At 33.5% G+C, this 21,886-nt stretch overlaps 1 protein-coding gene and 1 pseudogene across 7 annotated transcripts in view; both read left to right on the top strand.

The window, feature by feature from the left end:
• Positions 1-21,648, top strand: part of SYT14 (synaptotagmin 14) — a 297,741-nt gene extending 276,093 nt beyond the window's left edge. For 6 of the 7 annotated variants that reach the window (XM_077157697.1, XM_077157698.1, XM_077157700.1 and 3 more), the window contains 2 exons: positions 15,178-15,367; positions 20,080-21,648. In XM_077157697.1, the coding sequence (XP_077013812.1) occupies positions 15,178-15,367; positions 20,080-20,393 (504 nt within the window). In that variant the 3' untranslated portion in view covers positions 20,394-21,648. Of the gene's footprint in view, positions 1-15,177; positions 15,368-17,026; positions 17,921-20,079 lie in introns of all 7 variants that reach the window. The other variant, XR_013174311.1, reaches the window with a different exon arrangement.
• LOC143679037 (transcription initiation factor IIA subunit 1 pseudogene) lies at positions 2,584-3,707 on the top strand (annotated as a pseudogene).
• Positions 21,649-21,886: the final 238 nt, after the last annotated feature.

Consider the following 21,886-nt stretch of genomic DNA (forward strand, 5'->3'; position numbering starts at 1 on the left):
TTTATATATATTTTGCTGTTTTTCCACAAGGTGTCACCAGCATTTTAAACAATAGCTATTGTAGTGGTTGTTTAGAATGAGATATCTATATTTGCCAAATATTACACAATTGGGAGTATATTATTATATTCATTTGTTTCCACCATCAGATTGTTAGTAATTCAGTATCTTAACTAATCTCAGCCATTATTTAGAGCTACATTCAGTGTTTTATCATGTGCATCGTTATGGTCTTCCAGCTTACTATAGAATTAATTAACTGTGTTGCTCAAGTACGTTTTGTCCTCTCAGAAGATACAAAATATGTTGAAGAAACTGGGTCAGCAGGGGGCAGCACAGTCTTACAGTGTATAAAATTTGGTCATTTGAAAGACCATTCAGAAACAGAAGGTAATTATTAGGATGATGAGGTGTAGTACATAGTTTTCAAGACTATAAAGTATTTGAACCCATTATTTCAAATTAAATATTCAAATGGAATATTATTTGAAACTCAAATATTTAAAGCAGATAAAAGTTGTGTTTTAATAACAAAAATCTTACTTTATATTTACTTGTAGCATCAAACACTAAGAATAATGGTGTTATTTTGATGATTAAAAAATTTATAATGGGCGGGCCACGGTGGCTCAGCAGGCAAGAATGCTCACCTGCCATGCCAGAGGACCCGGGTTCGATTCCCGGTGCCTGCCAATGTTAAAAAAAAAAAAAAATTATAATAAACATTTTTCAAGAGGATACTATTACTATCTTCCTTTTATAAATGAGGAAATTGAGTTTCAAGGAAATTTTAAAACACTTTAAAACATCTGAGTCACACAGATGGCAAAATGTCGGAGCTTATATATAAACCCAACCGTCTTACTCCAAAGCACAGGTACCTATAATTATACAATTGCTGATAATATGTTTTAGTCTTAACTTCAGCCCTGAAATCCAATCTTATTTATTTCTGTCTTTTGTTTTAATTATGCAGCAGAGAGAAAATTATGGATAAGGAGTTATAATTGGCAGAAAAATTTTAAAAGCTTACTCTGCAATGTCCAGGTATTTCTCAAATAAACAGAAATGGCAGTTGAATTTTTAGCTTGAGATACAAACAATAATAAATTAAACCTGCAATACAAATAAATGCATTGGTGTTCTTCAATATATTAACAAGTGATATAACTACTAAAAAGGTAAATACAGTTATTACACATTTTGTAAACAAAGTAACTGAAGCACAAAGAGGATAAATACCTTGCCAATGTCAAACTGTCGTAACTGTAGACTCAAAAGTTTCCTTTCTCTACCAGTATACTACTGTCTCTCTTTTATTATTTATTTAGGTTCATGTATTGCTTTTATTTTTGTTATTAAATAGTTAAATCTATATTTTAAAAACGAAATTCTATAGATTCACTGGCTATAATTGGAAAACCAGTATTTACAAATAATAAAGTATAACTCAAAACTTAGAGGCTATTTAAAAATCATTTGGGGCTGTTGTTTTCTAACTGGCATTGTACTTAGTTTTCCAATAGTAAAAACATTATATTTATATTAAAAATACAATTGAAATAATTTCATTTAAAATAAATTAATTAAAAGGAACACTTAACATTTATAATACACCAAATTGCATAGGAATAACAGCACTCTGTAAGTTTAGTGACAATTTTAAAAGGCTTAAACCTCCCCCAGATGTATCAGTGAGAGCATTTCTGGGGTACAGAGTTTTTACTACCTTAGCAACCCAGTATGTGTCGCCAGTGTCTCAAATATCTCAGCATCTCCAATAAAGAAAGCTTTTGCAATTTTCAGAAATGTGATAGAACAGTAAGAACTCGGGGTAGTCAGCTACATTACTTTTGAAACAAAAGTCAGTCCTTAATATGTGCTAAAGCTGTTAGGTTACCAAAATCATATATGCTTACTCTCACCATTACATTTGTCTAAAGCTCTCAAATTGATTATAATAAAACAAATATTGTAAGTCTACATTTTGCTGCTGGATACAAATTGCAATTTTTTTTTGTTCAAAGTGTAGAATGTACACAGACACACACAGTCTGTAATCTCAAGAAATATATCTATCACAAACGCAACATAGTAAATAGTAATGACTGCCCAACAATTTGGTCATGTCACATTTAGCTTTATGTTATTTTTATAGAACACGGATCTGAGCACATTACTCCCCCTTTTAAAATGCCTCTTATTTGGAGCTGCAGCAAAGTGGTGGTTTCCCTCCTTCACATGGGGTGGGAAGCGAGCAACGTCCCCCAGACCCCTGAAGGGTTTTGGCTTCTTTTTTCTTTTTCTTTTTTTGGTAAGACTGTTCTCAAAGATTTTAGCTCCAGGAAGAGTCCCCCCTCCTTTCTCACCACTCCCTTCTCTACTCCCTCAGGATTTGATTTTGTTTAAATTTTTTCCTTAATCTTGGCAGTGGCTTGGGTCACCCTCGGGGTATCTCAGCTTTTTTTGTTGATGTGTGTCTTGTTTTTATTTTGTTTTCTCAGGGTTCTTCCCCCCCCACCCCCTCCTTGTTTGTGTTGTGTGTGTGGAAATGGCGAACTCAGCAAATACAAACACCATGCCTAAATTGTATTGATATGTAATTGAAAATGTTACTAATGATGTGAGATAGCTTTCTGGATGATGGAATGGGTGAACAAGTCCTGATGGAAATAAAAACCGTATGGGAAAATAAGCTAATGCAGTCTAGGGCAGTGGATGGACTTCATTCAGTAGAGCTGCAGCTTTTATTGCAAGTTCAGCAGCAACAGCAGCATCACCATCACCATCACCAACACCATCAGCAAGCAGGACCACAGCAGAATACAACAGCAGGCTCAGACCCAGCAGGTCCTTATTCCTGCATCCCAGCAAGCTACAGCACTGCAAGTTATTGTTCCTGGTTCTAAGTTGATACAACATATGAATCCATCAACCATGAGTGCTACTGCTACAGCTGTTACTTTGGCACTTGGCACTCCCTGCAGGTGTGACTCCTGTTCAACAGATATTAACAAATTCAGGTCAGCTTCTTCAGGTGGTCAGAGCTGCCAGTGGTGCCCAGTATATCTTTCAACCTCAGCAGTCAGTGGTTCTACAACAACAGGATATACCACAAATACAGCCTGGTGGAATACAGAATCCTGTTATCCAACAGGTACTGGCCCCTCTTCCTGGAGGTATTTTACCACAAGCAGGTGTCATCATCCAGCCTCGGCAAATCTTATTTATAGGAAATGACTCAAGTTTTACCTACAACAGGGCAGCACCTACAGCAGCACAAACACACATAAGTGCAACTGGTCAATGGCAACCACAGGCCCAGCCTGCTCAGTCACAAGCTGCATCGGTGTTTCAAGTTGATGGAACTGGAAATACATCATCTGAAGAAGATGAAGATGAAGGTGAAGAAGAAGATTATGATAATAAAAAGTAAAATAAAGAGAAAGATGGAGCTGAAGATGGGCAGGTCGAAGAAGAGCCCTCAATAGTGAAGGTGATATGTGTGATGAGGAAGGGCAGGAACTCTTTGACACAGAAAATGTTGTCATATGCCAATATGATAAGACACAGAAGTGAAAATAAATGGAAATTTCATCTCAAGGATGGCATTATGAATCTTAATGGAAGAGATGATTCTTTTTCTAAAGCCACTGGAAATGCAGAATGGTGAAGAGTTGCTTCTTTTCTTTTACAAATAAAATGAAACAAGCTTTAAAAAAATGTAAGTGGACAGTTTGAAACTTGGGACATAAACCAACCAAAACTTGCCAAATATAACCACACACAATAAGCAGTTTCAGTTCAGTCTATCAAAAGGGAAGTTTCTTCAGTTTATTCCTACAAGTATTATCTAGTTTAACCCAAGTTGGAGGATGAAATATAGACAGAGCTTTACATGCTAAGTATTGGTGGCAGATATTTGTATTTAAAATTGTCAATTATGGTTTTCCTACACAAAATCCCCCCTCAACAAGGTGCTACAGCTCCATGACTTGCCAGTTAGAGGAAGTGACTATGTTGTCTTTGTCCCAGTAGCTTTGCTTCTACTGCACATTTTACAAGAGGGTAAGAATTACGGTGTTGAATTTTAATTCACTTATTATAAGGAAACAATGTAAAACTCTCATGTTACGTCTTAAATATTTTTACTTGCTGTTTTTCCTCAGTAACATATACCTCTTCCTTTCCTGCTTTATAAAACATCTATTTAAGAGTTAAAATGATCACATTTAGTTTGGAGGCAAAACTTGACCCAAGAATGAATGCTTCTTTTAATTAGATTTTAATACTTAGTAAATGTAATCTAAAGTCTTGGGTCTTGCCCGAGTTAAGTGTAATTAAAATGACAACTTTAATTTTCTTACTGTATTGTTTCTTTTAGTCTCATACCTCAAAAGAAACCCCTATTGGTCCTCAGGAATACAGTTTTATTTCACAAAGGTAGCATTTAGCTGAAATTATATACAAGTAAATAGATGTAGACTTTTTTCTTATTGGGCTGAAATGTATGCTTATATATGTATTTAGTCTTTAAGCTAAACAAATATTCAAATAACATTCTGAAGCATAGGGTGGGCAATGAAGACCTGGATTTTTATGAAACAATTTGGTAATTATAAAAGTTCCTTGTGTTTGTTAGTAAAGAATTGAAAAAGCAAAAAAAAAAAAAAAAAAAAAAGCCTCTTGCTGTCCACTGAGTATAAAGTATGTCCAGTTTTTTTATCATAGTTTTTCATGTCTTTCACATTTCATTCTTTTCATTCATCAGTATTTATTAAGTGCCTGTTGAATGATAGATACGGAACTAATATGGGAACATATAAAGAAAAATAAGACAAAGGCTCTGCCCTCAATGGACTTAAAAACAGTCTACTGGGAAAGACAGATAGAGGAAGCATCAGTTACAATGCAATTCAAAATGTTTCTGAGAAGGTGGGTAAAATTTGACTCCAACCTTTCTTTCTAACTTCATTTTATACTCCTCTCTCTGCATACACCAGCCACACCATATCAATTTACATTTACCAAACATGCTATCCACTTGGGGAACTTTGTTCATACTCTCTGTCTGAAATACTCTTCCTGTGCCTACTGAAATCCTTTTAGGGTCAACTTCAAACATTTCTTCTCAGGAAAATAGTCTTTACTTATCCCAGAGTTAATCACACCCACTTCTGTTCCCCCATTAAACCTCCCAAGGCATTTTATCATAATCTGCCTTAAAATCAGTTCATCTATCCCCGAGGAAAGTGCCTTGTGCAAAAGAGGCATCCAATAAACTTTTATACTACTGAGTTTCCAAATAGCTATTTTGTTTCTACCCTATTTCTTGTAGTAAGATAAATTACTTCTTGCAACTGACCTGAAATCTAGTCTTCTACAAATTATATCAGGATTTTGAGATGAACACAAGTTAAGTGTTTCTGAAAGTTACTACACAAACTGAGCAATTAAATACTATACTAGGTACTAGGGTATAATGGACACTGTTCTACATGTATATGATCCCCACTAGTTTTTTACTTAAGTAAAATCTTATTTTCTTCAGGTATCCCAAGCTATGCCATTCATTTCTCCCACAAAGAAAATAGTCTCCACTGAAGATAAAATTCGATTTTAAAATATAAGCACAAAGAAGTGATTTTCCATAAATGATGGTCAGCAGATCCAAAAGAACAGTATATTGGCATCTTAGAACATGAACTTATAAAACAGACTTTAAATGAGCAAGAAGATAAAAGATGTAAGCGAAACAACAAGGAAAGAAGATGACAATATGGGAAAAGAGGTAGATTTAAATAACTATATGGAACATCTCAAATGTAAAATAAAGTCATTAAAAATAGTCAGTGAAAAGCTGGGGGGAAAAAAGATAAGGAGAATGGAGAATGGAATGAGAATATTCACCCTATTTTCTAATAAGATTTCCAGAATAAGAGACTAGAGAAAATGAGAAGCAATATTTGAAATATATAGATCATCAGACTGAGAAAGCACATGTCTTAAACAGGATTATTAAAAATGAATCCAGGAAGAAAAAAAGAAAAAAAGGGTGGGCCGTGGTGGCTCAGTAGGCAGAGCCATGCCAGAAACCCAGGTTCAATTCCCGGTGCCTGCCCATGCGGAAAAAAAAAAATGAATCTGGTAGGTACAAGGGTAGTTCAGTGATAGATTTCTCACCTGTCATGCAGGAGACTTGGGTTCAATTCCCGGCCCATGCACTTCCCAAAAAACAGACAAACAAGCAAACAAAAAACAAAAAATTCAACAAAAAATGGTGCCGCAATAACAAGATACTCACATGGAAAAACAATGAAATGTGACCGCACCAAACAGCATACAAAAGTAAAAAAATAAAAATAAAAATGAATCCAATGCGGTGCAAGGGTGGTTCAATGGTAGAATTCTCACCTGCCATGCACAGACCCGGGTTCAGTTCCCCGACCATGCACCTTCCAAAAAAAAATCCACACCAATTAAAGTTGCAATGAAAGTACAAAACACCATAGGCAAAATGATAAAAGAGACCACAGAGAAAATATAAGGTAACAATTTGGTTAACAGGAGGTTTCTCAACAGCCGCAGTAAAGGTCAAAGGCAGTGGTATAATATCTTTAAGGTGCTTAGGCAAAGTGGCTAATAACTTAGAATATTAAAGCCACCTAAATTATCACTTAGGGAAAAGAGCAAACTCCAGATAGTTTCAGACAAAGGCCAAGAGAGTTTGCCATTCATAGATCATTGCTGGAATAATTGCTAATGGATGTACTTCTATAAAAAGAACATAGAACTTAAAAAGGAAGAAAGGTAGAAGTGATAGTGAGCCAAGAAATTTTCTGCATGTTTTTTCCCCTACATGTTTAACTATCTAAATAAGCAAAAAATAGGTAGATCAAGCAGAAAAATACTAGTAAGGATATGGAAGATTTAAATAGCATTTAACAAGTTTGAATGTTGTGGAACTTCCAATAAATGAAAAAAATATGCACTTTCTTCAGCAAAAATAGAATATTCTCAAAAGTCAATCTTATACTAGGCCACAAAAAAGTCTTCCCAAATGTCAACAAATCAATATCATGTGAACTTCATTCTTTGACCACATTGCAATGAAATTAGAAGTTTATTCAACAAATTGAGCACATACAAATTGAGAACATCTATTGTTCTAAGTATTCTATATACCTTAGTGAAAAACAAAATTCAAACTGCATAAAATTTATATTATAGTTACATGAGAGAGAAAGAATGAACACAATACATAAATTATATGGTATGTGAGAAGGTGAATTAGTGCTTTGGGGGGAAAAAAACAGAGGTAAGTCAGAGTACAGGACATTATTGGGAATGTGAAATGTGAGCAAAGACTTGACGAAGGTGAGGGAGTTAGCCACGTGCATACCTGGGAAAAGAATATTGCAAGCAGATGAAACAGCTAAGTCTAAGACTAGAGGGTGTGTGATGTCTTCAGGGAAAAGCAACAGGCCCGTGTAGCTAGAAATCCATGAGTGAGGATTAGACTGGTAGGTTAGTAGACTAGTAGGCAGTGAAAGAGGCAGTCCCCTCCTGCCTGCAACTCAAAATGGAGAGCCTTAAATATATGTTAGGAGACAAGAAAGAATGCAAATTGTTGAGCTAAATATTTTTTTAAAGTTAGGAAGAGGATAATGAAGTAAAGAGTATAAATTTATGAAAGAAAAGCGGTAATGAAGTTTAACAAACACAAAACCTGGTTCTTTGAAATAACAAATAAAAAAGAATCAAAATGGTAAGTGGAAAGGAGGACATATATTGGATATCCGATTCAGTGGAGATTTAAAAATCACAAGAGACTACTCTAGGAAAATAAATTTGAAAACTTAGATGCATTAAGCAAGTGTATAGAAGAATATAAATTTCCAAAAAGTAACAGGAATAAATAGAAATTCAATTAAAAACAGAAATTCAATCAGTAATCAAAAAGATATTCTTAAAAGAAAGAAAGAAAAGATAGTTGAGTCTCACAGGCAAATTTTACCCAACTTCAAGGAACAGGTAATTCCTTTGTTATGTAAACTATTTCAGAGAATGAAAAGAAAGGGAAAGCTTCTCTTTTGAGGCTTGGATAATTTGAACTCTTAAGTTCAACAAAAAGAGCATGAGAAAAGAAAATTATAAAACATTCTCACTTAAAAACAATTATGGAAATAACCAAATTAAACATTTTCAAATTGAATTCAGAAAAAATATGTATGTACATATATACACACATGCATATACATATATAAACATATATATGCATGTGATTGTGTTTGTGTGCGTGTGCGCACGCATGCGTGTGTGTGTGTATAGTCATCAATAAGGTATTATCCCAGGAAGGGAGAACATGGGAAAAAAAAACATAAATCTTATAAACTGATCTCACTTGTAAACATATAGGCAAAAACCCCAAAGTAAATATTTTCTCATTGAACAAGGCAAAAAATAATATTTATGCATACATAACAAAAATGCATATATTTTTATCAGAGCAGGAATTTTTCATGATGCTATAGTCAAATATTGATGATATAAAATATCCCGTTTTTGTTTTAATTAATTTTTCTTTTATCTTAAGCCTTCTTATCAGAGCCATTAAGTTTTCAATGCTAATATATAGAGCTTATGAAAGAAAAAGTGAGACCTTTTTTTTTTTTTTTCCCTTCCTGACCTGAATGACAGAGCTAGGCTCCACGAATGTACTAATCCTCTTTCATTGAAGAAGATATTTTCCTCTTCCTTGCCTCCTACAAGGTTAATGACTATAGATCCAACCCAGCAAACAGCATTAGGGAAGTAGTTACATTTGGAGCAACATCGCCAGCTTTGCAAATAGCATGGCTAGTGGTCCTCGTGGAAGGCCTGGGAAGAAAGCAGGGTCAAACAACTTGGTCAAATGAGCTCTTTCATGGACATTTGTTTTTTCTGCCTAGCATCTGTATGTCCTGTGGCCATTGTTCCCTGATTTTTGTGTACTTCTGATGAAGTGAACTTTATTCCAGAGCCTTAGAATTGAATTTCATTGCCTAAATTCACCATTCAGGAGTTTTGGGTTTGAGCAATCAGAAAGCCATCTTCCACTTTCCCAGAATAGACTGCTGAAAAACGTCTGGTGACTAGGAGAAAAGACTCTACCTGAGAATGAAGCCAAATGTGGGAAGCAAACCTGAGAAATGGTGAAAGGGGAACTGGTTCCTAGTAACACGGGTTGAGCCCTGGATCAATGTGTGCCTGAAGCTATCTCTGCCCTATTACATAACCAATAAATTCCCTTTTGCTACTTAAACCACATAAAGTTGGGTATTCTGTCACCTGCAGCCACAATTGTCCCAATAAAGCTTACTATTTTAAGCAGACTAACTTCCAACACCACCTGAAATTTAAACTTTCAGCCCATTCCCTGTTCATTATGGAAGGCCGTCCTTTAGATTGACTTGGGATTTTTGCTCCTACTGAAATACAGAGAGGGGATTTGGAGCAGTTATGCTGCTCTTGCTTTCTTGCTCCTGAAATTGCCTCTGGCCTTCTCCTCCTTACCTAGGCTGATAGATGTTCTATTCCCTGGAGCTAGAAAAGGGCCCTGAGGAGGGAGCACTGCTGTAGAAAATGAAACTCACCATTAGTGGCGGTTTCGACATTGTACTGGGTGTCTTCCCTTGTTTAACACTTCAGCACCCTCTGCACACTCATCACCCCATTTTCAGAAAAGTAAAGTGGAAGCATTTTTTTGTAAATCAAATCAAAAGCCTCAAAATATCTTCCAGCCAGAATGAAAACAAGTTCAACAAACTATTCAAATTTATAGTAATTATTATACACTTCAGCAACTTCACCTTAAAAACACTGGAGTATAAGTAGTTACAACTGAGCTGGAATCAGTTCTCGATTTGTAAAAAACCCAATATGTTTACTGAATAGGTATTCTTTTGTATTTTTAGTCTTAAGTTTTTTCTTTATATTTACAATTTCCCACTTAATATTAATCTAATAGCACCATTAATTAAATGTAATGTCTGTTGTAAGCACTAATTCTGGCTAAAATACAAACATTTTATAGAGTTTGTTGTTTTCCCCCCAAAATTTAATAGACTTTAATCTACTTTCACAGAATTGCTTATAATCTTCACCCCAGGGCAGAGTACTCAGCAGGGAGAAGGAAAAGTAACAAAAAGAAATAAAATTTATGCTAGATGGGAAGAAATTTTACTTTTAATGTTGGCAGCCTGTGGGACTATTCCTTTAAGTAAACCTAATTGTGTTTGGAATTTGTTTAACTTTGGGTTAATCACTCGCAGTTACTGCTGCCTGGCCAACCCTAATTATAAATTAATGATGGGCTCTGCAGAGGGAGTAGGTAGAGATTCCTGGATATGCACTGAACTGAGCAGCATACCCTGAGAAAAAAAGGATGAGTAAAGATGCCATTGAATGTATGGTATCTGTATTTAACTGTTTTTACTACAATTATTCTATATACGTTGTTATTTCTATACTACTTTTGTTTTCAGGGGTTGTGGACTGCCACAACTATGTAGTCTTGGATGGACAGCTTCACTGATGGCAGTGGTAAGGTCATAATATTAGCACTTTTTCTAAGGTAGAAATTCAGAATGAACTCTTTTACAGAATAGTTTCTTCTGTATTTTAATCACTACTGTATTTCCATAGAGCCTATCGAAAGTAGTGTGATTATAAAATATCTTATCATTCTTGCTTTTTTGTTGGGCTAGGAGACAAGGTTTTCCTGCGCAGCAGTAAATTGTGGAAAGCAATTAAGCAAAAAAGGCCTTTCCTTTGACCTTCTTCAGGCATTACTTTGTTGCTCAAAATTGTCCCCTGTGTTGATAAGAAAATCTTAGGATCACACATCTTATTATCTGTCACTGGGTTAAGTTAGTTAATTTGAAAATTACTACATTATGAAAAATGTATTTCATGGTATTCTAACAGATGCTGCTGGTATAGTAACCTAATGTAGCAAAGGCACCAAATGTGCTCAAGCCTGACTTTGGCACTATTTTCGTAAGTGATGATATATCCTAATTGAAACTTACTATAATTATATTTTCTCCTCCACTGTCATGAAAACATACCAATCTATGTGTTTTTGTGTACCCATGATTTAGGAATATAAGATACATTTTGGCTTTCCACTCTGTAGTTTTAGGTTTAGATTTGAAAATAGTAGATTTTATCTTTCTGAAAAATTAGTCCAATGAGTTAATTCAGTCCCTAGGTATGTAATAATTCTTCTTTATCACTTAGTCATAGTAATTTAAACTTGAATATTTATATAAAACACTTTTAAATTTCAAATTACATTGCTGTATCATAGGGAATAGTTATAGTCTTTTTTTGACTTACTGAATGAATCATTTTAGATATCTTCAAAGAAAGTCCTGAATATTTATTTTTTTATCATTGTATGGTAATTTATGTACATTATGTCCTCACATCATGTAATTCTTAAGCCAACACACATTAGAAAAATATTTTTAAAAAATAGATCAACAATTTATCACAAAGCAAAATCCATATAACTACCAACCAGATTAAGAAATAAAACATTGCCAGTAACCCCAGAATTCTCCCTCATTTCCTTTCCCAATCCCTATACCCCTTCTCTTCCCAGCCTCAGAGTCACAATTTTGACTTTTATGTTAATCACTTTCTTGCTTTTCTTTTTAGTTTTACCACCTAGTCATGCATTTCAAACAGAATGATTTAGTTTTCCATGTTTTTTTTATTTACATAAATAGAATTGTAAAGTTAAGTATATTTTGGAGGAATCCAACATTGTTCATTCAAAGTCATGTTTGTAAGTGTAGTTATAATTGTTTTTTGTTGATGTATAGTATTCCATTCTGTGAACACCACAAATTATTTATCTTTTCTACTGGTAATGGACATATGTGTTGTTTCTGGTTTGGGGTCATTAAGAACACTGCTGCTATGGACATTTTTCACATGTCTCTTGATAAACACTGCACACATTTCTAATGGATATCTACATAGGAATGGAACTGTCAGATCATACATTATGTATTTTTAACATTTTTAAAAGCGATATCACTTTACAGCCCCACCAAGGGGATATGAGAGTTCTCGTTCTGTGTTCTCACTATATTTGGTATGGTAAACTCTTTAATTTTAGCTCATCTGTTTATTTTCTAGTTACCTCGTGGTTTTAATTTCCATTTCCTTGATTATTTATAGAGGTCAAACATCATTTCATATATTTATTGGCCAATCTTTGAAGGGTCTGTCATTTTAATATTGTGTTACATTTTTCTTTTTTATTTATGGCAATTCATATGTATTCTAGATATAAACTCATTATGTACTATATGTGTTCACACATCTTCTTCCACTTGATTGTTTGCCTTTTCACAATCTTAAAAGTTTTGTGGATATCAGAAATTCTTAATGTTGTCAGATTAGCCAACTTTCCCCTTAGGTTTAGTGTTATCATGTCCTCTCTAGGAAGGCTTTCCCTACCCTAAGACCATAAAGGTAGTCCCTTGTGTTAACTTCTAGAAGATGTATTGTTTCACCTTTTGCATACAGATCTAGAATTGAGTTTTTAGTATGTTTTAAAGTAAGGGTCAACTTTCATTTATTTCCATGTGGATAATCAGTTGTCCAAACGCCATGCAAAGGTACACTTGGGGGCTCTCTATTGTTCTGTTAGTCTGTTTCACATTGTTTCTATCACATTGTCTTATATACTATAGTTTTATAATACATTTTGATTCCCAGTAGAGTAAGCATTCAACCTTTTCTTCTTCTTCAAGATTTTCTTAATATTCTTGGGCCTTTGCATTTCCATACACATTGTGGACATAGTTTGTTGAGCTCTACAAAGAAACCTGTTGGGGCTTTGACTAGGATTGCATTTAATCTATAGATCAATTTAGAGAGAATGTTTCAAAATCAAACCATCTAATACATTTACATAGTATATCTCTCCATTTATATAGCAGTTTAAAAAAATTTTCTCAGTTATATTTATAGTTTTCTGTGTAGAGACCTTACAGATCATGTGTTGCATCTATTCCTAGATATTTTATATTTTATTCCATAGTAAATAGTTATAATAAATTATATTTTCAGATTTGTTGGTGGTCTATATTAATACATTTAGAATTTTGCCTTTATATGCTGCTGCAGTTTATCTGTAAATTCCTTTAGATTTCCTATATGCTTGATTATTTAATCTGTACATGAAAACAGATTTATCTTCTCCCCTTCTAAACCATTAAAACTTTTATTTCATTCATTTAATGAGGTTGGAACCTTCACTGGCTAAGATCTCTGCTTTAATGTTAACTAGAGGTTGGCATCATTGTCTTATTTCCAATTTCAAAGGGAAAACATTCCAAAAATTTACTCTTAAGTATGATGTTGCTTAAGAGTTTTTTAAGCATTCTTTATTAGGTTAAGGATATTCCTGGAATTACCCCAACTTAAGTTGTGATTTAGTTACACTTTTTATATATTGCTGGATTTAACTTGCTATAGATAATTCGGAGTGGGGGTGTTGAATCTAGATTCATGAATGAGAGTATCCTGTAATTTTTCTTTTATAAGATCTGTTTGTCAGGTTTTTATTTTAAGGTTTTCTAGATTCTTAAACGAAGTTGGGGAGTTGTTTCCTCTTTCTGTACTATTGGGAAGAGTTCCTGTAGGACCAGCATTATTTATTAGAATTCACTAATGAATCAATCTGGGCTAAAGTTTTTTTAAATTTTTGTTTTGTTTTTGTGTGCTTTGGAAAGGTTTTTAGTTACAGATTCAGTTTCTTCACTAGTTATAAATTGTTATAGATTTTCTATGTCTTCTTGTGTCCATTATTATTAGTTGTCTTTCTCTCAGAATTTGTGCATTTCATCCACATTTCAAATTTATCAGAAGAAAATTATTCATGCAATTCTTTTATCTTTTCCATGTCTGTAGATTATGTAATGATGTCCCTTTTTTTCTTCCTGATATATATCATTTGTGCATTCTCTTTTTTCTGTCCTTAATTGGACTCTCCAGAAGTTTATTAATTTTATTAGTCATTTCAAAGTACTTGTTTTTGTTATCATTTAGTTCCCCATGAGTTATTTAGAAGTGTATCCTTAATTTCCAAATGTATAGGAATCTTACTCTTCGTTAGAAAATATTTTGATTTCTGAGTTGATAAAAAAACATATTCTGACTGATTTTGTCTATCCTTTTAAATCCATTGTGAATTGGTTATTTTTGTAACCATTCCCATGTGTGCTTGGAGGAAATATGTAATTTGTAGTTGTTTGCTATGGTGTTCTACATATGACCATTAGGTCAGTTATGCTTATTGTGATGTCTATATCCTTAGTGTATTTATTTGTCTGCAGGTTTTTTTGTTACTGAGGGAGATGCACTTAAGTGCTGAAGTCTCCACTGATTGTGAACTTCTCTTTCTAGTTCTGTGTATTTTTGCTTTCTGTGTTTTGAGCCCATTTTGTTTAAAACATGCAAACTTAGAATTATTTTATCCTCCTGATAAATTGAAAATTTTATCATCAGTGTCCCTCTTTATCTCTAATAGTGGTTGTTTCCTGGAAGCCCACCGTGGGTAGTTTTATTGTAGCTACACCAGTTTTCTTTTGATTATTATGTGCACGGTAAATATTTTCCATCCTTTTATTTTCAACATTTTTGTATCTCCACGTCTTACTTGTTGATTTATAAATAGCAGATAATTTTGTTTTGTTTGTTTAATCAAAGTGTGAAAATCTTTGTCTTTAGTGGCATAATTAGGACATTTACATTTGATGTAATTGAGTTTAAAATCTGAATCGGTCTTTTAAGAAGTCAATAAGCCTTTAAGAATTGTTCATATTCAGATATTAGTTAATTAACACCTGTAAGTTTAGGAAATTTATCTTCTCTGATTTTTATATTAAAATGCAGAGATGTATGAAACCTTCTCATCTATTATTTCCATATAATGATCTAGGGGTTAAAATACTCAAAGGACAGTATTTCTAAATTTGGTGTTTTGGGAGTTTGACCTATAATATGTCTTTATTGTGATTTACCTACCTAGTTCCAATAAACACTGAATTAACAATGTATCAGTTAATCTACTCTTTTGCAAAATACTATTAAAATTTCCTTTTTTTATTTCAGGACTGTGACTCCCAAATGAGCATGTCAGAAATATCCTGTAGTGAAAGTACGTCCTCATGCCAGTCTCTTGAACACGGCTCAGTTCCAGAAATTCTCATTGGCCTGCTTTATAATGCCACAACTGGAAGACTATCAGCAGAAGTGATAAGAGGCAGCCACTTCAAAAACTTGGCAGCAAACAGGCCACCCAGTGAGTGAAAAAACTCTTTTTTAATTCTAATGTTTTCTGAACATGTGGGACTTTCAGTGTTAGGGGTTTTACTCCTATCATTTTGTCTTAACCAATCAAAACAATCAAAATGAAATGGTGTACTCATCAGCTAATCTGTTTCATGATTTCTATTTCTAGTCATTTGGGAAGTAGAACAATTTGAAATTGAAAATTATTAATTGTAAGGTAACAGGACTTTTAATTTTTCATAGTCTCTGAAGAATAAGTCACCCCTATCAGAGCCATTATCATCTAAAGGTAGAAAAAGTTATGCTGTTTTTAAAAAGTGGCTAATATCCCACAAATATTAACAGAAATGTTCATAGCTATTGTTAACTGAAGATTGATGTGTTTTTCTGTCTGCATAATGAATTAACATACATTCCTATATTTCCCCTTCTTTTCTCTCTTAACAATTTAAGAAACTGTTTCTTCACAGTTTTCCTCCTTTAAAATTATAATCTAGTACTGCCAACAGAGACTTTTCTTAAATGAAATGTCCTTTGCCAGGACAAAGAGTAAGGGACAATTTGGTATTTACCTTAGATGCTAAGAAAGGAATGCTAGATGGCATACCTCTGTCCTGTCTGCTGCTCACTCTTCTCTCTCCTTTTCCCTTTTACTTTCATCTCAGGAAGCATAGGATTGTTTGGAGAAATTGTCACCTAATGTACCTCCCAAACTGTTTGTTGATGCCTATGAGAGATTAACTGGGGAAGGAGCAGCTTCTTTTTATGTGTCTAAAATCAAAGCTGAGAATGCCCTAAACTAAAAATTGAAATGAAATCTTGAATAATAATGCCCCTTAAATTTTCTTAACTACTTCTCACACACTTCCTCAAAGCAGTTTTATCAAATCGTTACTGAAGGAGGAAAACCTTTTCCACCCTTGATTCAATTGACTTTACTTCTAAATGTCCTGAAAACTCCAAGTGTAGCAGTGTCTTTTATTTATTGAAGATGAAAAGTCGTAAGCTATATTTGGTTTGTCCCAAGTAGTATTGGAAGCCTTGCTTCTTACAAAACTTGCTTCATGGAATAGATCTACTCCTGAATTACAAGTCAGATGGTTAAAATTATATCCATATTTCTACCCTTGGACAAGAGACCTAATACCTCTGAGTCAGTTTCTTTATTGGTAAAATTAAAGCCATGTCTTTCACACAGGATTATTGTGAGACTAAAATCAAATCAAAGTACATAAAAGAAGGGTGAAATTATCACTCTCTCCTTTTCCATTTCAGAAGGAAAAGTTTAAAATGAGGAAAGAAGCAATTACTAGAATAAACAGATTTGGAAATGATTTGGTTAGCATCATTAATACATACTTAGAATGCAAACTCAGATGCCCTGGGATGTAACTTAAATGAGCCAAATTTGTAGGTGAAAAATTGGGAGCATGCTAAGGCCTGTGATAAATTCAAGAGTTTATACCCTTAGGATATTCAGATTCAAAAATTTTTAACAGTGTGCCAGATAAACAAAATATTATTTGGGGTCACATTTAGCCAGAAGGTATCATCAGTTTACCACTCCTGCTTTAGCTAATGGTTTAAATTTTTTGACAAATGAATATTGAACTGGGATGCTAAAAAAAACAGCAAGTGAAATATGTTTGCCTTTCTATCCTTACTTTAGCCACTGTAATAGAAAGAGAGAAACACTAAACAGAACTAAAATGAAGAAGAGGGAGATGAGCTCTCCATCTGGGCATGCAGAGCTATGGATATTGGACCATTCCAGGGAGTGATCCACTGTATACAAGGACAAGTATTGACTTTGGAATCAGACGAACACCCATGTTATATGAATTTACACAGGTCTCAGTTTTCCCCTCTGTAAAATGGGGTGGGAAGACTACAAAAATAAACTTCTCCATAGTTTGTTATGAGGATTAAATGAGACAATGTATATAAAGCACCTAAGAGAGACTGGGATTTAGTAAATGTTCAGAAAATGGCTGGAAAGTATCTCCCTAAAATGACTCATTAGTCACAAAAAGGAAAATAGTAGTTTAGTGGAGAAACCTGATATATGCCCCATTAAACAAGTGATCAACATTAATATCAAGAAACACTAACATGAAGTGCCTCCTGATGTGACACACTTCTGTTATATTCCTATCTTAAATGCATAACTGAATCTAATTATGAAGAAACACCAGACAAATCCAAATTGGAAAAGATTCCACAGAATAACTAGCCTGTACACTTCAGAAATGACAGTGTCCTGAAATATAAAGAAATGCTAAGGAACTGTTCCAGATTAAAGGTGGCTAGACAGACATGACAACTAAATGTAACACATAATTCTGGACCAGAAAAGATAATCGCTATAAAAGACATTAATGGGACAATGGGTGAAATGTGAATAAGGAATGTGTCTTGATTTTAATTTTTCTGATTTGAACATTTTATTTTGATTATATGAGAATACCCTTGTTCTGAGAAAATGCATGCAGAAATATTTATAAGTAAAAGAGCATCATCCTTGCAAAGAAAAAAAAAGAAGAGGGAGAAGACAGATAAACAGGTAGAGAAAGAATGACTAGTCAAGAGATAGATAATATTATCTCAAATATCCAAAAATTGACTCAGCTGTGATAAAGACATTGGAAGGATTGGCATCCCATCCACAACACAGATTGGATCTTTCAAGTTAAAACAATAGATTATAGCAATTACCATTATTTTAGAATTATAACTTCAATATCAGGATAATGGTATTGACTAGGAAGTAACTAGTATGTGATAAATCAACATTAAAAATAATTATATGGAAGTGGACTATTTACGAAGTAAAATTTAAGACAGTTTCATCAATTTGTTCTGAACTATATATCCTACATAAGTTTGGGTGGCCTTTCATATATACCTAAGTTCTAAGCTTTGAACTATGTTATAGATTGAATAATTCAATTTCATCCAAAGAAGCAGTAGCAACATTCAAGAGCAAAAGTTTGATAGGTATAATTTATGTTGCATAATGTGTATTACATTGGGAGTAATAAAACTATTGAAATATTAAATATTGCATGGATAAACTTAAACATAATATAATAATAATTACCCTATAATGACTTTTATTCAGCCTTTTATAGTCTGATAATTTGCATGATTCTATGTTCAATGTGCTTTAGACCAAGAGAATATCAATATAACAGTGTAATTTTCGTTTAAGATTACACAATGACCTTAAAAATTCTCATTCCATGAAATTTACCCCACAACCCTTTGGTTTAACCCTCTACCTGAATTAAAATGCTGAAGTTTTGTGTTCTTACACTCCAGTGAACAGTGTTTCCTCTTTAATTCTAACCTTTGACCCTCTTTCACCCAACGATTGACATCTGGTCATTATTTCTTTTACTGCTTTCCACCCCCTGTTGTCAGATGGACTGTTCTGTTGTCTAAAACACTTGATAGGTGGACAGGTTTATATAATCCGAGGTGAGTTCCTGTAGAGGCTAATTGGATGTTGTCTTTTCATGCAAAAACAAAATACCCTAAAATTGCCAGCAGTGAAGCTGTCCACCATGTTGGTTTCCAAAAAAAAAATCACATTTATAATCTGTGGTACTTTAAATAAAACTAACTTAGAATTTATCTCTGATTATGGATGATGGTATTCAGATATCTATAAAACAAGCAAAACTTTTTAAAATAAAAGTTTTTTCCTCTCATTGTATTTTGATTCATACAGTAGAAACAAAGTAGATATTTTGTGAGAAATATTGCAATTTTCTTTAAAATTGAAATTTTTATATGAAGTACACATGATGGATCAACATGCTGAAGACCATTTGCATGAATCTAAAGAAGTTGAAAACAGTCTTTAAAAGAGAAGGTTTATCTCCCAGATAATCAAGCAATGAACTCTTGTTTTTCACTTTGTACACTAGACATCACATCAGTTTCTTTTTTATAATTCATGAAAATAGTTGAAAGAACATACTTAAATTTTCACATTAAATTGTGCCAAAAAGAAACCCTATTATATTTAACTATCCAAAAAGCACATTAAATGTACTCTTGCATGAAACCAGGAGAAAGTTTTACTTGGTTTGCTAAACTTTGAGCCCTTAATACATTTGGCTTCATTTTGGCCCTAAAATGTTTTTAAAATATATTTTAAAAACCACATCCATGCAGAGATTTCTTTGACATTTCATCTTAAGCTGTTTTTACATCATCTTTGCATTGTCTTCCTTTTTTCCTCTTCACCATTTGCCTTCATTTCTGTTTGTTTATTCTTATCCTCTGAAAACACAGTGGAATGCTTTACAGTGTTGTGGCTAATTGAGCTTGCTAAGTGTTTATTAATGCTATGATGTCCTGCTTAGTGAAGCTAAATGGGGATGGTGATGGTCATGGGTGGTAATGGGAGGTTGCGGACACGGGTGGGAGGATAAAGGATTATGTGGTATACCTTTAAATTCTGACTATAATATAGAAATAGTGAGGTTAAGTACTATTTACTCCAGAAATATTTTCTTCCTACTTAGCATTTTCTGTACTTAACACATTTTCTAAGCATCTATATCAAAATAGAATTGGTTGAATTTCCATCATGGTATACACCATATCCTTGTAAAATGTATGTACTTAATCTTCTCAGCACATGTTACAAGAAAGTTGTTTTGAGTTTGTTGCAAATGATATTTGTGGTATGTTGTTGTTGTTTTTCTGTAGATACATATGTTAAATTAACTCTGCTGAATTCCATGGGTCAAGAGATGTCCAAATGCAAGACATCCATCCGCAGAGGGCAGCCAAATCCAGTATACAAAGAAACTTTTGTTTTTCAAGTGGCCCTTTTTCAACTTTCTGATGTGACGCTCATACTGTCTGTATATAACAAGCGCAGCATGAAAAGAAAAGAAATGATAGGCTGGATTTCTTTAGGTCTGAACAGCTCTGGAGAAGAGGAACTCAATCACTGGACTGAAATGAAAGAGTCAAAAGGACAGCAAGTATGTAGATGGCATGCACTGTTAGAGTCGTGATAAGTTGGATAAATGAGCAGTTACAATCTGAGGCACCATTATTTCTGATTACAACATACTGTTTTTACCTAGTCACCATTAGAAGAGCTGTTCTTTGAAGAATCAGAGTCAACATTCAGTCAAATACATTAAATGCAGTGGAAAGAGCATCTGATACCAACATAAATGAAGAAAAGATGTATCTCTTTAGAGCTTGTTTGGGAAAATGAGCAACTTCCATCATCATTAAGCTAACAGTCCTCCAGAGTTAATAATATGCTTTTGATTTGAAGTTTATTTTCCTTTAGCAGAAAAGCCAATACATTCATTAAAAACCAAAATTATAAGTGAATAAAAAATTCTGAATTTTAGTTGCAACACTACTTTAGTACCACCCTACATATTATCTGTAAAACATGCCTTGACTGGCCAGTTCCTGGTGTTCTTAATGTTCTTTAAGATGGAAAAGTAATTCTCCAGTTCTACCAAAAGTCATATCTAATGGTGATGGGCTTCAGTCATATTGGAACTTGTTTTATTTCAAATATTTTCCCTTTGTGCACTTAGTTTTATTGTACCTCAGTTCTTCTTAATAGCTCTAAATCTAAGTGCAAGCAGCATTCATTTTCATAAAGGAATTTTTTTACAAGATATTAAAAATAAAGCTCATTTCTTCATTTGCTTCTGCTTTTACTGATCCAAAGAGGCCAAGTCACTGTACTGGTCCCTTGCAAGTCTTTTAGACAGGTTGTACTGTAGAACTATGTAACTTTCTGTTGAAAGCACTTCCTGTATTCTTGTATTCCAGTGTAGGAAGCTAATAGAGCAGGATTTACTTTAAAATTTCTTTCAATGATTGACTCTTTAAAATTATGGTAATGTTAAAGTGCATTTTTTTACACAGTGAAAAATACAGTAGATAAGCTTTTGAATACTGAAAACAACTCATATTAAAGAAAAAATTATCTGCTGAGTATTTAGTAACCAACATGCACAGAACAGGTAGCATTCAAAACAAGAAACTGTTCTCTCTCTAAATGGTCTTCACTCTTACTTCAAACAATTTATATTTGTGATACAAAGACTATCAATATTCAGTTTGAATCAGAACATCATGTTAAAAACAGTTCTGAGATTCCTTCTGAAGTTTCTAGTAACTTGTGACTAGATTTTATGAAATTTACAGATACGTTTTTTCCAATGTGATATCATCCTGTGCCTTTCATGTAAGTTAAATTTGCTCAAACAGCTTAAAAGTTGTATTTGCAAAATTAGGCCTTCGATTTTTATAAATGTAAAAAATTCCTCAGAACAGTGTCACAAGACCTTTATTTCCTCTGAAATATATAAAAGGTATAGAAAGTACTAATTATTTTTAATGGCAAGACACTTCCATTTGTTTTTATATTTAGGAATTCTTATTAATTAGGAATATTATAGGCTATTTTCTTTTTAATTTTGCTTCTTACCCAATATAAATTTTATGCATATACTTTATTAAATATATGCATATG

This window comes from Tamandua tetradactyla, chromosome 4, assembly GCF_023851605.1.
Source record: "Tamandua tetradactyla isolate mTamTet1 chromosome 4, mTamTet1.pri, whole genome shotgun sequence".
NCBI classification, from domain to species: Eukaryota; Metazoa; Chordata; class Mammalia; order Pilosa; family Myrmecophagidae; genus Tamandua; species Tamandua tetradactyla.